Source organism: Melospiza melodia, unplaced genomic scaffold (assembly GCF_035770615.1).
Source record: "Melospiza melodia melodia isolate bMelMel2 unplaced genomic scaffold, bMelMel2.pri scaffold_269, whole genome shotgun sequence".
NCBI lineage: Eukaryota > Metazoa > Chordata > Aves > Passeriformes > Passerellidae > Melospiza > Melospiza melodia.
In genome coordinates, this window is record NW_026948591.1 from 88,199 (window position 1) to 104,045 (window position 15,847).

Genomic DNA, 15,847 nt, shown 5'->3' on the forward strand with positions numbered 1-15,847 from the left:
GGCACTGTTATCACATGCCAGCCACAGGAGTGCCACCATAGGGTCAATTGTCACCGCTGTCACATGCCAGCCGTGCCAGCACCACGTGACTCAGACACGCCCCCTTTTTGCCAAGGTCTATGTTTATTGGGTGGGGCCCTCGCCCCGCCCCCAGACCCCACCCCCACCCAGGGGGCGGGGCCGACACAACAACGACTATGGGAGAGGGGCGGGGCGTGACGGGGCGTGGCCTGTGCGGGGGGCGTGGCCGGGCGGAGGGGCGGGGCCGGGCGCCCCCTAGCGGATGGTGTAGCGCACGTAGGGCACCTCGATGTCGGCGTCGCTGTCGTCGTTGCAGCACAGCTCGAACACCAGCGCCTTGACGTGGCGGCCCAGCTTCTTCTTGGACACCCGCGTCACGATCTCTGTCATCCTGCGGGGACAGGGGACATGGGGGACATGGCAGGGACAGGGGGTGCAGCCTCTGTCATCCTGTGGGGACGTGGCAGGGACAGGGGGCACAGTCATCCTGCAGGGACAGGGGAGACATGGGGCTTGGTCTCTGTCATCTTTCAGGGACAGGGGACATGGCAGAGACATGGGGCATGGTCATTCTATGGGGACAGGGGACATGGCAGGGACAAGGGCCATGGTCATTCTATGGGGACAGGGGACATGGGGGACATGGCAGAGACAGGGGGCATGGCAGCCATCCCGGGGGGATAGGGGACATTGGGAACATTGCGGGGACAGGGGGCATGGCCTCTGTCATCCTGTGGGGACAGGGGACATTGCAGGGACATGGGGCATGGTCATCCTGTGGGGACAGGGGACATGGGGGACGTGGCAGAGACAGGGGGCATGGCAGGGACATGTGGCACGGCCATCCCGGGGGGATAGGGGACATTGGGAACATTGCAGGGACAGGGGGCATGGCCTCTGTCAGTCTGTGGGGACAGGGGACATGGCAGGGACATGGGGCATGGTCATCCTGGGGGGATAGGGGACATTGGGAACATTGCGGGGACAGGGGACATTGCAGGGACATGGGGCATGGTCATCCTGGGGGGGTGGGGTGGGAGATGGGGTTTGGTCTCTGCCATCTTGCAGAGACAGGGGACATGGGGGACGTGGCCTCTGTCATTCTGAGGGGACACGGGATGTAGCACGGACATGGTCTCTTGTCAGCCTATGGCGACCGGGGGACACGGCAGGGACATGTGACACGGGTCATCCTTTGGGGACAGGAAGGGAGTGGCAGGGCACACAGAGGGAGGGGACACAGCCACGCCCTGTCCCCACCCCTGGGACATGTCCCCCAACCACAGGCTGTGCCCTTCCTCCAACCCTGCCCTGGACCCCACCTGTGTCCCCAGTACCCAAATGTCCCCATGTCCCCCGTGTCCCTGGTATGTCCCAGTGTCCCCGGTGTCCCTACGGTTGGTCGTGGCGCTCGCGCAGCTTGGCGGCCGGCATGAAGAAGGAGTAGAGCATGGACACGCCCTGGGACAGCATGGTGATCTCCAGCCGGTGCTCCTTCTGTGGGGACATGGGGACAGGGCTCAGCAGGGCTTGGGGACAGTGGCCACCATGGGAACCCTGTGACCTTGGGGACATTGGCCACCATGGGGCACCCATGGGACCCACGTGGCCTTGGGGACATTGGCCACCACAGGGCTCAGTGGGGCTTGGGGACAGTGGCCACCACAGGGGTCAGTGGGGCTTGGGGACAGTGGCCACCACAGGGGTCAGTGGGGTTTGGGGACATCGGCCACCACAGGGGTCAGCGAGGCTTGGGGACAGTGGCCACCACAGGGGTCAGTGGGGTTCAGGGACATCGGCCACCACAGGGGTCAGCGAGGCTTGGGGACATCGGCCACCTTGGGGGTCAGTGGAGCTTGTGGACATTGGCCACCATGGGGCACCGACAGGAACCCCATGGCCTTGGGGACATTGGCCACCACAGGGCGCACCCATGGCCTTGGGGACATGGGCCACCACAGACAGGGGTCAGCAGGGTTCAGGGACATCGGCCACCATAGGAACCCTGCAACCTTGGGGACATGGGGACAGGGGTCATCGACCATCACAGGGGTCAGCAGGGTTTGGGGACATCGGACATCGGCCACCACGGGAACCCTGCAGCCTTGGGGACACGGGGACATCGGCCATCACAGGGGTCAGCAGGGTTTGGGGACATCGGCCACCACGGGAACCCTGCAGCCTTGGGGACATGGGCCACCACAGAGGATTGACCTTTCCCCATTTCCCAGCATTCCCCTCTTGGTTGGGGTCCCTCAGTTGTCCCCTGCCCCCCTCCCAGTCCCTCCCAGTTGCTCCCAGTACCTTGAAGTAGGCGAGGAACTGGCGCAGGGTCATCTCCTGCCCGTCGGGCTGCAGCCCCTGCACCTCGAACCGGTCCCACAGCGTCCACTCCACCTCGTAGTACTGGGGACACGGTGGGGACGGTCAGAGCCAGGGGGGGACCCCAAATCCCTTCTGGGAGGGACCCCTGCCCCACTGTGACCCCAAATCCCTGCTGGGAGCGACCCCTGCCCCACTGCGACCCCAAATCCTCTCTGGGAGTGTCCCCTGCCCCACTGTGACCCCAAATATTGTCTGGGAGGGAACTCCAGCCCCACTGTGACCCCAAATCCCCTCTGGGAGTGTCCCCTGTCCCACTGCGACCCCAAATCCCCTCTGGGAGTGTCCCCTGCCCCACTGCGACCCCAAATCTCTGCTGGGAGTGTCCCCTGCCCCACTGCGACCCCAAATCCCCTCTGGGAGTGTCCCCTGCCCTGCTGTGACCCCAAATCCCCTCTGGGAGTGTCCCCTGCCCCACTGTGACCCCAAATCTCTGCTGGGAGTGTCCCCTGCCCTGCTGTGACCCCAAATCTCTGCTGGGAGTGTCCCCTGCCCCACTGCGACCCCAAGTATTGTCTGGGAGGGAACTCCAGCCCCACTGTGACCCCAAATCCTCTCTGGAAGTGACCCCCAGCCCCACTGTGACCCCAAATCCTCTCTCCCCACACCCCCCAGCCCCATTGCGACTCCAAATCCCCTCTGGGAGTGACCCCAGCCCCACTGTGACCCCAAATCCCCTCTCCCCACACCCCCCAGCCCCACTGTGACCCCAAATCTTGTCCTGAAGGGACTCCCAGCCCCACTGCCACCCCAAATGCCCTTTGGGAGTGACCCCCAGCCCCACTGTGACCCCAAATGCCCTTTGGGAGTGACCCCCAGCCCCACTGCAACTCCAAACCCCCTCTGGATGTGATTCCTGCCCCACAGGACCCCAAACCCCCTCTCCCTGCACCTCCCAGCCACCCCAAACCCGCCGTGCCCTCGCCCCCCGGCCCTGGCAGTGCCCACCTTGTTGCGGGGGCAGGCGAGGGGCTCGGAGAAGCCCACGAAGGGCAGTGCCAGGTTGAGGAAGGCGTTTTTGTAGGAGCTCAGCCGGCGGTGCCCCTGCACCAGCTTGAAGAGCTCCAGGCACGCCAGGCCCACCACGGCCGCCGTGGTGGTGGCGATGGCCGGGATGATCTTCCCTGCGATCAGTTTGCTCTGGGGGAGAGACACAAAAAAAAAAAAAAAAAACAAAAAAGGGATTTAGGGTTTGGGGGATGGCCCCAAAAATCAGGCTGAGGGATTCACAGAATCCCCACAGCCCCACTGTGGGGTCCATATGGGGTCTGTGTGTGCCCCACTCATTACAGAATAATCACTGGAATATTCCAAAGCACACCCGGCACCCATAATAACCCCATAGCACCCATAACAGCCCCATAGCACCCTTGACACCCCAACAATCCCCCCAGACCCTCCCCCAGTGTGGTATTAGCAGCCCCCCAGTGCCTCCCAGTGCCCCCAATGCTCCCAACCCCTCAACCAGGGCGACATTAGCAGCCCCCCCAGCATTCCCAGTGCCTCCCAGTATCCCCAGTGCTCCCAGCTTCTCATCTGGAGTGACACTGCTGCCCTGCCCAGTGTCCCCCCAGTATCCTCCAGTCCCTCCCCAGTGCTCCCCCAGTGCTCCCAGTATCCCACAGTCCCTCTCCAGTGCTCCCTCAATATCCTCCAGCCCCTCCCCAGTGCTCCCTGTATCCCCCAGTGTCCCCCAGTATCCCCCAGCTCTTCCCCAGTGCTCCCCCAATGCCCCCATAGTGTCCCCCAGTATCCTCCACCCCCTTCCCAGTGCTCCCAGTATCCCCCAGTGCCTCCCCAGTATCCCCCAGTGCTCCCCCAGTCCCTCCCAAGTGCTCTCCCAGTGCCCCCCAGCCCCTTCCCAGTGCTCCCAGTATCCCCCAGTGCTCCCAGTGCCCACCTTGTGGCGGTCGGCCGGGGGGATGTCGTAGTTCTCCGCCCGCAGGTTGGAGGCGGCCACGATGAAATCCATGTGGAAATTGGTGTCATCGTCCTGGGGACAGCCAGGGGTGGGTGAGGGTGGGCAGGGGGCACCCAGGGGTGGCTGGGGGGCACCCATGGGGGCAGCACCCATGGGGGCAGCACCCACCTTCTCAAAGTCGATGGGGAACATCCGGAACCCCGGGAGCTCCGCGGGGCTGGGCAGCGACGCCCTCAGCTCCTCCAGGCGCCCGTCATCTGTGGGGAGAGAGGGGGACACGTGGGACCCCTGGCACCTCCTGGCACCCGTGGGACCCCCTGGCACCCCCATGGCACCTGTGGGACTCCCTTGGCACCCCCACAGCATCTTGTGGGACTCCCCTAACACCCCACGGTACCTGTGGGACCCCCCCAGTCCCTCACCCACAGTGGCACTGCCAGGACCCCAGTAGTCCCAGTGGCCCCAGCCTGTGCCCAGTGTGGCGTTGGCAGCTCTCCAGCGCTCCCAGCCCCTCACCCAGTGCCCCCAGCCCCTCTCCCAGTACCCCCCCAGTTCTCCTAGTCCCCCCCAGTGCCATACCCAGTGCTGCGCTGGCGCTCTGCAGCTCCTGTCCCAATGCCCCCAGTGCCCCCCATGCCGTACCCAGCGCAGCGCTGGCACTCTGCAGCTCCTGTCCCAGTGCCCCCAGCCCCTCTCCCAGTGCCCCCAGTGCCCCAGCCCCTCTCCCAGTACCCCCAGTGCCATACCCAGCGCGGCGCTGGCACTCTGCAGCTCCTGTCCCAATGCCCCCCAGTGCCCCCAGCCCCTCTCCCAGTGTCCCCAGTGCCCCCATCCTGTACCCAGGGCAGCACTGGCGCTCTGCAGCTCCTGGTCCAGTTACCCCCAGCCCCTCTCCCAGTGCCCCCAGCCCCTCTCCCAGTGCCCCCCATGCTGTACCCAGGGCAGCACTGGCACTCTGCAGCCCCTGTCCCCAGTGCCCCCCAGTTACCTCCAGCCCCTCTCCCAGTGCCCCTGGTGCCCCCCACGCCGTACCCAGCGCGGCGCTGGCACTCTGCAGCCCCTGTCCCAGTGCCCCCAGTTACCTCCAGCCCCTCTCCCAGTGCCCCTGGTGCCCCCCACGCCGTACTCAGCGCGGCGCTGGCACTCTGCAGCTCCTGTCCCAGTGCCCCCAGCCCCTCTCCCAGTGCCCCCCAGTGCCCCCCGTGCCGTACCCAGCGCGGTGCTGGCGCTCTGCAGCTCCTGTCCCAGTGCCCCCAGTTACCTCCAGCCCCTCTCCCAGTGCCCCTGGTGCCCCCCACGCCGTACCCAGCACGGCGCTGGCGCTCTGCAGCCCCTATCCCAGTTCCCCCAGTGACCCCAGCCCCTCTCCCAGTGCCCCCCATGCCATACCCAGCGCGGTGCTGGCGCTCTGCAGCCCCTGTCCCAGTGCCCCCAGTTACCCCCAGCCCCTCTCCCAGTGCCCCCCGTGCCGTACCCAGCGCGGTGCTGGCACTCTACAGCTCCTGTCCCAGTGCCCCCAGCCCCTCTCCCAGTGCCCCCAGTGCCCCCCATGCCGTACCCAGGGCAGCACTGGCGCTCTGCAGCTCCTGGTCGGACACGTGGATGCGCACGCCGGCCTTGGGCGCGAACGGGGGCACCCGCACGTGCCGCACCAGCTCGGCCACGGCCGCCCGGTCCCGCGAGCCCGCGATGCCGTAGCTCTGCGCAAACAGGTTCGCCGCCGCCACCACGTAGTCCAGGTGCAGGGGCTGCGGGGCACAGGGCACAGGTGGCACCCAAAGTGGCACGGGGGGCACCCAGAGGGGCACGGGGGGCACCCACAGGGCTACCCAGAGAGGTCAGGGGTGGAACCCACGGGGCAGGGGTGGCATCTAGAGGAGGCAGGTGGCTCTCAGAAAGACAGAGATGGCACCCAGAGAGGTGAGGGGTGGCACCCACAGGGCAGGGGTGGCACCTACGGGGGGCAGGTGGCACCCACGGGGAGCAGGTGGCATTCAGAAGGGCAGAGGTGGTGCCATGGGGCAGAGGTGACGCTCAGAGGGGCAGAGGTGGCACCCACAAGGGCATGGGTGGCACCCACAGGGGCATGAGTAGCACCCACGGGGGGCACCCAGAAGGGCACAGGTGGCTCCCACAGGGCACAGGTGGCACTCGGAAGGGCAGAGGTGGCACCCACGGGGAGCAGGTGGCATTCAGAAGGGCAGAGGTGGCATCATGGGGCAGAGGTGGCGCCCACAGGGGCATGGGTAGCACCCACGGGGGCACAGGGGGCACCCATGGTACAGGGGCTGCAGGACATGGGGCACATGTGGCACCCAAAGGGACACAGGGGGCACCTAGAGGGGCACGGAGGGCACCCAGAGAGGTGAGGATTGGAACCTAGGGGGCATGGCGGGCACTCAGAGGGACAATGGTGGCACCCATGGGAGACAGGTGGCACTCAGAAGGGAAAAGGTGTCACCCACAGGGCAGGGGTGGCACCCAGAGGGGCACAGATGGCACCCAAAAACTGGAACCCGACAATGACCGACAATTCCCAAAAATGATTTTTGGGACCGTGGGCCCAAAGGGTGGCACAGGTGGCACTGCCCCTCCCCCACAGGTGGCACAGGTGGCACTGCCCCTCCCCCCCCCGGGTGACCCCACTCACGTTGTCGGGGTCGAACACGAGCGGGTGGGGGCAGCGCTTGGGCCCCGACCAGAACAGGGTGCCCGAGTTCGTTTTCTGCAAGGGAGAAAGAAATCAGAGTTAATGAGATCATTAATTGAGATTAATGAGCTATTAATTGGAGTTAATGAGCCAATTTAGGTAACAATGTATTAATTTTATATTAATAATGTTTAGGTAACAATGTATTAATTACGTTAATAAGGTAATCAAGGGGTGCTCCCCTATTCTCCTGGCAGATATTGGGGTAAATGAAGTGATTAATAGGGTTAACAAGGTAATTAATTGGCAGGTGTTGGGGTAAATGAAGGAATGGGGGTAAATGAAGTAATTAATGGGGTTAATGTGGTAATTAATCCAATTAATTAAATTAACAAGGCAACGAAGGCTCTGCCACCTGTTCTGGGGAGAAGTTGTGCAGCAGCTGGCAGATATTGGAGTAAATGAAGTAACTAACGAGGTTACTGCAGTTATTAATTGGGGCTAACAATGTAATTAACTGGGTTAATGAGTTAATTAAGGGACTCCCACCTGTCCTGGGGGGAATTTGTGCAGCAGCTGGTGGCTGTTGGGGTAAATGAGTAATTGATTGGGGTAAATGAGATAACTGATGGGATTAATGGGGTAATTAATCTGGGCTAAAAATGTAATTACTTAAATTAACAAGTTAATTAAGTCCCACCTGTCCTGGGGGGAAGTTGTGCAGCAGCTGGCGGATGTTGGGGTGAATGTGGTTGGGGTAAATGAAGAAATGGGGGTAAATAGGGTAACTAATAGGGTTAATAGCATCATTAATCCAGGCTAACGAGGTAATTAACCAGACTAATGAGATAATTAACAGGTGCCCACCTGTCCCGAGGGGAAGGTTGTGCAGGAGCTGGCAGATATTGGGGTAAATAAGGTAGGAGTAAATGAAGCAATGGGGGTAAATAAGGTAACTAGTAGAGTTAATATGGTAATTAATCTGGGCTAGTGAGGTAATTAATTAAATAAGGAGCTAATGAAGCTCTCCCACCTGTCCCAGGGGGAAGTTGTGCAGCAGTGGGCAGATGTCAGGGTAAAAGTGGTTGGGGTAAATGAAGCAATGGGGGTAAATAGGGTAACTAATGGGGTTAATAGGGAAATTAATTAGGGTGAATGATGTAATTAATTATATTAACAAGTTAATGAAGCTCTCCCACCTTTCCCAGGGGGAAGTTGTGCAGCAGCTGGCGGATGTTGGGGTAAATGCGGTTGGGGTAAAGGAAGTAATGGAGGTAAACAGGATAACTAATGGGGTTAATAGCATCATTAATCCAGGCTAACGAGATAATTAACCAGGCTAATGAGATAATTATCAGGTGCCCACCTGTCCCGAGGGGGAGGTTGTGCAGGAGCTGGCAGATATTGGGGTAAATAAGGTAGGAGTAAATGAAGCAACGGGGGTAAATAAGGTAACTAATGGAATTAATAGCGTCACTAATCCGGGCTAATGAGGTAATTAATTAATTATGCGGTGCCCACCTGTCCCGGGGGGAAGTTGTGCAGCAGCTGGCGGATGTTGTTGCTGTACTGGCGGTGCCAGTGCCGGCAGGCCCAGGCCACGCAGTCGGGCCAGGCGTGGGGCCGGTCGCTGACCAGGCTGCGCTGCACGGCCTCCAGCACCTCCAGCGGCTGCGTGCCCGCCAGGCGCAGGGTCCGCTCCAGGAACTTGGGGTCCCTGGGGGGAGAATTAGGGGTGCAGGGGGTGACAATGGGTCACAGGGGTGCCTGCAAGGCGCAGGGTCCGCTCCAGGAACTTGGGGTCCCTGGGGAAAAAATGGGGTGCAGGGGGTCACAGGGGGTGACAATGGGTCACAGCGGTGCCCGCCAGGCGCAGCGTGCGCTCCAGGAACTTGGGGTCCCTGGGGGGGAAATGGGTCACAGGGGGTGACAATGGGTCACAGGGTGCGCTCCAGGAACTTGGGGTCCCTGCAGGGAAAAGAGGGGGGTACAGGGGGTCACAGGGGTCCCTGGGGGAGAAAATGGGGTGCAGGGGGTCACAGGGGGTGACAATGGGTCACAGGGGTGCCCGCCAGGCAGAGCGTGCGCTCCAGGAACTTGGGGTCCCTGGGGGAAAAAATGGGGTGCAGGGGGGTGACAATGGGTCACAGCGTGCGCTCCAGGAACTTGGGGTCCCTGGGGGAAAAAGGGGGTACAGGGGGTTATGGGGGGTCAAAAGGTGCAGGGTCCACTCCAGGAACTTGGGGTCCCTGCGGGGAAAATGGGGTGACAGTGGGTGACAATGGGTCACAGGGTGCGCTCCAGGAACTTGGGGTCCCTGGGGGAAAAGAAGGGGGTACAGGGGGTCACAGGGGTCCCTGGGAGGAAAATGGGGTGCAGGGGGTGACAATGGGTCACGGGTGCCTGCCAGGTGCAGGGTCCACTCCAGGAACTTGGGGTCCCTGGGGGGGGAAAAGGGGGTGCAGGGGGTGACAATGGGTCACAGGGGTGCCTGCAAGGCACAGGGTCCGCTCCAGGAACTTGGGGTCCCAGGGAGGAAAGGGGGTGCAGGGGGTGACAATGGGTCACAGGGTGCACTCCAGGAATTTGGGGTCCCTGGGGGAAAAGAGGGGGTGCAGGGGATCACAGGGGTCCCTGGGAGGAAAAGGGGGTGCAGGGGGTGACAATGGGTCACAGGGTGCGCTCCAGGAGCTTGGGGTCCCTGGGTGGAAAAATGGGGTGCAGGGGGTCACAGGGGTGGCTTGGGGGAAAGGGGGTGCAGGGGTTAGGGGGGGTCACAGGGGTTCCCGCCAGGTGCAGGGTCTGCTCAAGGAACTTGGGGTCCCTGGGGGGAAAAGGGGGTGCAGGGGGTGACAATGGGTTTAGGGGTATGCTCCAGGAATTTGGGGTCCCTGGGGATAAAAGGGGGTGGCAATGGGTCACAGGGGGTTAGGGGTGTCACAGGATCTGCTCCAGGAACTTGGGGTCCCTGGGGGAAAAAGGGGGTACAGGGGGTTATGGGGGGGTCAAAAGGTGCAGGGTCCACTCCAGGATATTGGGGTCCCTGGGGAAAAACGGGGTGCAGGGGGTGACAATGGGTTAAGGGGTACGCTCCAGGAACTTGGGGTCCCTGGGGGGAGAAATGGGGTGAGAATGGACACAGGGGTTATGGGGGTGCAGGGGTAATGGGTGTGCTCCAGGAACTTGGGGTCCCTGGGGAAAACGGGGTACAGAGGGTTATGGGGGTTCGGGGGTTATGGGGGTTCAGGGTCCCCTCCAGGACTTTGGGGTCCCCGGGGAAAAGGGGTGCAGGGCATTATGGAAATCCCAAAGGGGTGAATTTGGGGTCTCCAGGGAAAAGGAGTGGAGAGTTAAGGGGGATCTCAATGAGGCACAGGGTCCCCTCCAGGGATTTGGGGTCCTTGGGGGATTCCTGTGGGATTTGGGGGGGCTCCATTGGGATTTGGGGTGCCCACCCCCCCACACTCACATCAGGTACTGGTTCACGTTCTCGGCCGGCTGCTTGAAGAGCCCCTCGAACTCGTCACGCGCCCACTGCAACAATGGGGGGGTCACTGGGGGGGGCCTGGCACCGGGGGCACCCCAAAACGGGCACTGCAGTGCCCAGCACACCCCGAAACGGGCACTGCAGTGCCCAGCACACCCCAAAACAGGCACTGCAGTGCACAGGACACCCCCAAAACGGGAACTGCAGTGCCCAGCACACCCCGAAACGGGCACTGCAGTGCCCAGCACACCCCGAAACGGGCACTGCAGTGCCCAGCACACCCCGAAACGGGCACTGCAGTGCCCAGCACACCCTGAAACGGGAACTGCAGTGCCCAGCACACCCCGAAACGGGAACTGCAGTGCCCAGCACACCCCGAAACGGGAACTGCAGTGCCCAGCACACCCCGAAACGGGAACTGCAGTGCCCAGCACACCCCGAAACGGGAACTGCAGTGCACAGCACACCCCAAAACGGGAACTGCAGTGCCCAGCACACCCCGAAACGGGCACTGCAGTGCACAGGACACCCCAAAACGGGCACTGCAGTGCCCAGCACACCCCAAAACAGGAACTGCAGTGCCCAGCACACCCCAAAACGGGAACTGCAGTGCCCAGGACACCCCAAAATGGGAACTGCATGCCCAGGAAATCTCCAAACCAGAACCCAGTGTCTCCAAACCAAAACCCCCCAAAATGGGGAGTCAAGTGTCCAGACCCCCCCAAAAATAAGGAGTGCAGTGTCCACACCCCCAGAACCAGAACCCAGGTCCAGAACCCCCCAAACCAGGGAACTGTGCGTCTGGGATGCCCCAAAACCACAACCCTTGTGTCCAGGACCCCCCAAAACATGCACTTCAGTGTCCAGGACCCCCAAAACCAGGGAACACCGAGTCTGGGATCCCCTCAAATGGGACCCCAGTATCCAGGACACCCCCCTAAACCACAGCCCTATTGTTCAGAACCCCTAAACCAGAACCCAGAACCCCCAAAACCACAGCACCCAGTGTCCAAGACCCCCAAAAACAACTCCAGTGTCCAGGACCCCCCAAACCACAACCCCAGATCTAGAACGCCCCAAAGCAGCAAACCCAGAGTCTGGGATGCCCCAAAACAGAACCCCAGTGTCCAGGACCCCCAAAGAACAACCCTGGTGTCCAGACCACCCCAAAATGTGCACTTCAGTGTCCAGGACCCCCAAAACCAGGGAATAAGGAGTCTGGGATCCCCCAAACTGGGACCTCAGTGTCTAGGACACCCCATAAACCACAACCCAGTGTTCAGAACCCCTAAACCAGAAGCCAGGACCCCCAAAACCACAGAACCCAGTGTCCAAGACCCCCAAAAACAACAAGTCCAGTGTCCAGGACCCCCCAAACCACAACCCAGATCTAGAACCCCCAAAGCAGCAAACCAGAGTCTGGGATGGCCCAAAACAAAACCCCAGTGTCCAGGACCCCCCAGAACATGCACTTCAGTGTCCAGGACCCCCAAAATCAGGGAACACTGAGTCTGGATCCCCTCAAATGGGACCCCAGTAATCCAGGACACTCCCTAAACCACAGCCTATTGTTCAGAACCCCCAAACCAGAAGCCAGGACCCCAAAAACCACAGAACCCAGTGTCCAAGACCCCCAAAAACAACAACTCCAGCGTCCAAGACCCCCCCAAACCACAAGCCCAGATCTAGAACCCCCCCAAACCACGGAACCCAGAGTCTGGATGCCCCCAAAACAAGACCCCTGTGCTCTCCAGCACCCCTCAAACACCACACAACCATCTGGAAACCCCCCAAAAAAAAAACCCAGCTGGGCCCCCCCAGGGTGCCCCCCACAGCCGTGGGCACACCTGGACGCACCTGCAGCGTGTGCTCGATGGCGTTGGGGAAGTTCTTGAGGGTGCAGATGGAATGGCCTTCTCGGGGGGGTCCTGGCTGGAGCTGTAGGACTCGCTCAGGAACGGGATCACCACCTGCACGTTGCCCTTGGTGCCCAACGTGCCCGACTCCAGCAGCGGCTTCCGGTAATAAACGCAGCGCCGGTCCATGTACAGCCCTGCCCGGGGGTGTGGGGCAGTTACGGGGCAGCCCAGGGGGTGTGGGCACCCCAAAGGGCTGTAGGCACCCCTAAATATGGGGTATGACCAGGGTCATATAGGGGACCCTACAGTAAATACAGCATCAGTCCATGTACAGCCCTGCCCGGGGGCGTGGGGCAGTTATGGGGCCAGCCCAGGGGGTGTGGGGCAGTTATGGGGCAGCCCAGGGCTGTGGGGCAGTTATGGGCAGCCCAAGGGGTGTGGGGCAGTCATGGGCAGCCCAGGGGCTGTGGGGCAGTCATGGGGCACGGCCAGGGGCTGTGGGGCAGTTATGGGGCATGGCCAGGGGCTGTGGGCAGTTATGGGGCAACGGCCAGGGGCAGTGGGGCAGTTATGGGCAGCCCAGGGGCTGTGGGGGCAGTTCTGGGGCACGGCAGGGGCAGTGGGCAGTTATGGGGCAGCCCAGGGGCTGTGGGGCATTATGGGGCAGCCAGGGGCTTGGGCAGTTATGGGGCAGCCCAAGGGGTGTTGGGCAGTTCTGGGGCACGGCCAGGGGCTGTGGGCAGTTCTGGGGCACGGCCAGGGCTGTGGAGCAGTTATGGGGCACGGCCAGGGGGTGTGGGGCAGTTATGGGGCAGCCCAGGGGGTGTGGGGCAGTTCTGGGGCACGGCCAGGGGCTGTGGGGCAGTTATGGGCATGGCCCAGGGGCTGTGGGGCAGTTATGGGGCAGCCCAGGGGCTGTGGGGCAGTTATGGGGCATCCCAGGGGGTGTGGGGCAGTTATGGGGCAGCCCAGGGGCTGTGGGGCAGTTATGGGGCAGCCCAGGGTGTGTGGGGCAGTTATGGGGCAGCCCAGGGGCTGTGGGGCAGTTATGGGGCAGCCCAGGGGGTGTGGGGCAGTTATGGGGCACGGCCCAGGGGGTGTGGGGCAGTTATGGGGCATGGCCCAGGGGCTGTGGGGCAGTTATGGGGCAGCCCAGGGGGTGTGGGCAGTTATGGGGCAGCCCAGGGGGTGTGGGGCACCCCAAAGGGCTGTAGGGCACCCCTAGATATGGGGTATGACCAGGGTCATATAGGGACCCTACAGTAAATACAGCATCAGTCCATGTACAGCCCTGCCCGGGGCGTGGGGCAGTTATGGGGCACGGCCAGGGGCTGTGGGGCAGTTATGGGGCACGGCCCAGGGGGTGTGGGGCAGTTATGGGCAGCCCAGGGGTGTGGGGCAGTTATGGGGCATGGCCCAGGGGCTGTGGGGCAGTTATGGGGCAGCCCAGGGGATGTGGGGGCAGTTATGGGGCACGGCCAGGGGCTGTGGGGCAGTTATGGGGCACGGCCAGGGTTGTGGGGCAGCCCAGGGGCTGTGGGGCAGTTATGGGGCAGCCCAGGGGGTGTGGGGGCAGTTATGGGGCACGGCCCAGGGGCTGTGGGGCAGTTATGGGGCTACGGCCAGGGGTTGTGGGGCAGCCCAGGGGCTGTGGGGCAGTTCATGGGGCATGGCCCAGGGGCTGTGGGGCAGTTATGGGGCACGGCCAGGGCTGTGGGGCAGTTATGGGCAGCCCAGGGGGTGTGGGGCAGTTATGGGGCAGCCCACAGGGTGTGGGGCAGTTATGGGGCAGCCCAGGGGCTGTGGGGCATCCCAGGGGGGTACAGGGCACCCTCACGGCCTATGGGGCACCCCCAGACATGGGACACCCCACAGTACACACTGTCTAGATCTCTGGGGGTTATGGGGCACCCAGAAGTTATAGGGGACCCGATATGGGGCACCCCCAAACATGGGGCATTTTCTAATACCGGGCACTCCAGGGCTACGAGGGACCTGGGGCACAAGCAGGGGCTATGGGGCAGCCCCACAAGGGTCTCCATACCCCTCAAGTGTCCCCATAATCCCCCCAAGAATCCCCATGGACACTTAAGGGTCCCCATAGCCCCCCAAGAATCCCTATACCCCCCAAGAGTCCCCAGAGCACCCCAAGGGGGGACCCCCAAAGGGTCCCATAGCCCTCCAAGAATCCCTACAGACCCCCAAGGGTCCCATAGCCCCCCAAGAATCCCTATAGACACCCAAGAGTCCCCAGAACACCCCAAGGGGGACCCCCAAAGGGTCCCCATAGCCCCCCCCAAGAATCCCCATGGACCCTCAAGGGTCCCCATAGCCCCCCAAGAATCCCTATAGACCTCCAAGAATCCCCATGGACACTCAAGGGTCCCCATAGCCCCCCCAAGGGTCCCAATAGCCCCCAAGGGGAATCCCCAAAGGTCCCCCCAGCCCCCCAGGGGTCTCGGTGGCCCCCAGCCCCCCGCGCTCACGCGCGTCCACGTTGTCCAGCGCGTTGGCCACGCCGTCCAGCCCCTCGAAGAAGTCGTCGTCGTAGACGCGCTCGGTGTCGGGGCCCACGCGGTCGGTGCGGCTGCTGACGCGCAGCGCCGGGTTCATCTCCCGCGCCGCCGCCGCCGCCCGCTCCGACTTCAGCTTCTGTGGGTGGGGACAGCGGGGAGGTGAGCCACGCCCCTCGGGACACGCCCTGCTGGGCCACGCCCCTTTCCTAAGGCGTTGACGCATCTCAGAAGTTCAATTGGTGATGCTGGCCAAGAAACTCAATCGGTGACATTGGTCAAGAAACTCAACTGTTGATGCTGAGCACAAAGTTCAATTGTTGATGTTGGCCAAGAAACTCAACTGTTGATGCTGAGCACAAAATTCAATTGTTGATGTTGGCCAAGAAACTCAACTGTTGATGCTGAGCACAAAATTCAATTGTTGATGTTGGCCAAGAAACTCAACTGTTGATGTTGAGCACAAAATTCAATTGTTGATGTTGGCCAAGAAACTCAACCGTTGGTGTTGGCCAACAACTCAACTACTGGCACTGAGTACAAAACTGAATTGTTGACAATGGCCAAGAAACTCAACTGTTGACGTTGAGTACAAAAGTGTAATTGATATTAATCGAAAAACTAATTGTTGACGTTGACCAAAGAAACTCAATCAGTGGCATTGGCCAAGAAACTCAACCGTTAATGTTGAGCACAAAACTTGATCATTAATATTGGCCAAGAAACTTATGAGCACAAAACTCAACTGGTAACACTGGCCAAGAAACTCAACTGTTGATGTTGACCAAGAAACTCTGAAGGTGACATTGGCCAAGAAATGCAACTGTTGATGTTGAGCACGAAACTCAACCACTGGTGTTGACCAAGAAACTCAACTGTTGACCTTGGCCAACTCAATGGCAGCATCTTAAGGGTGGCCACCCAACTCCCCCTGGCTCTGCCCCTCATCGTCTCCTCAACTCCTCCCTCCCCACTTGGCGTAGCCAACCCAACGTTGGCCAACCCTCGGGTCAC

General features: G+C 61.7%; 1 protein-coding gene across 1 annotated transcript; it reads right to left on the bottom strand.

Moving 5' to 3' along the window:
* Positions 1 to 173: 173 nt before the first annotated feature.
* LOC134433822 (ubiquitin-like modifier-activating enzyme 1) lies at positions 174 to 14,972 on the bottom strand (the record flags this gene model as incomplete). The annotated part of the gene is given in 13 exon segments (XM_063182531.1): positions 174 to 412; positions 1,418 to 1,518; positions 2,326 to 2,427; positions 3,352 to 3,543; positions 4,304 to 4,396; positions 4,493 to 4,581; positions 5,883 to 6,072; positions 6,975 to 7,049; positions 8,496 to 8,691; positions 10,444 to 10,508; positions 12,319 to 12,365; positions 12,368 to 12,514; positions 14,807 to 14,972. Coding segments are annotated over 13 exon segments (1,599 nt in total), but the record flags the coding sequence as incomplete, so codon positions are not given.
* Between the last annotated feature and the right edge of the window lie 875 nt (positions 14,973 to 15,847).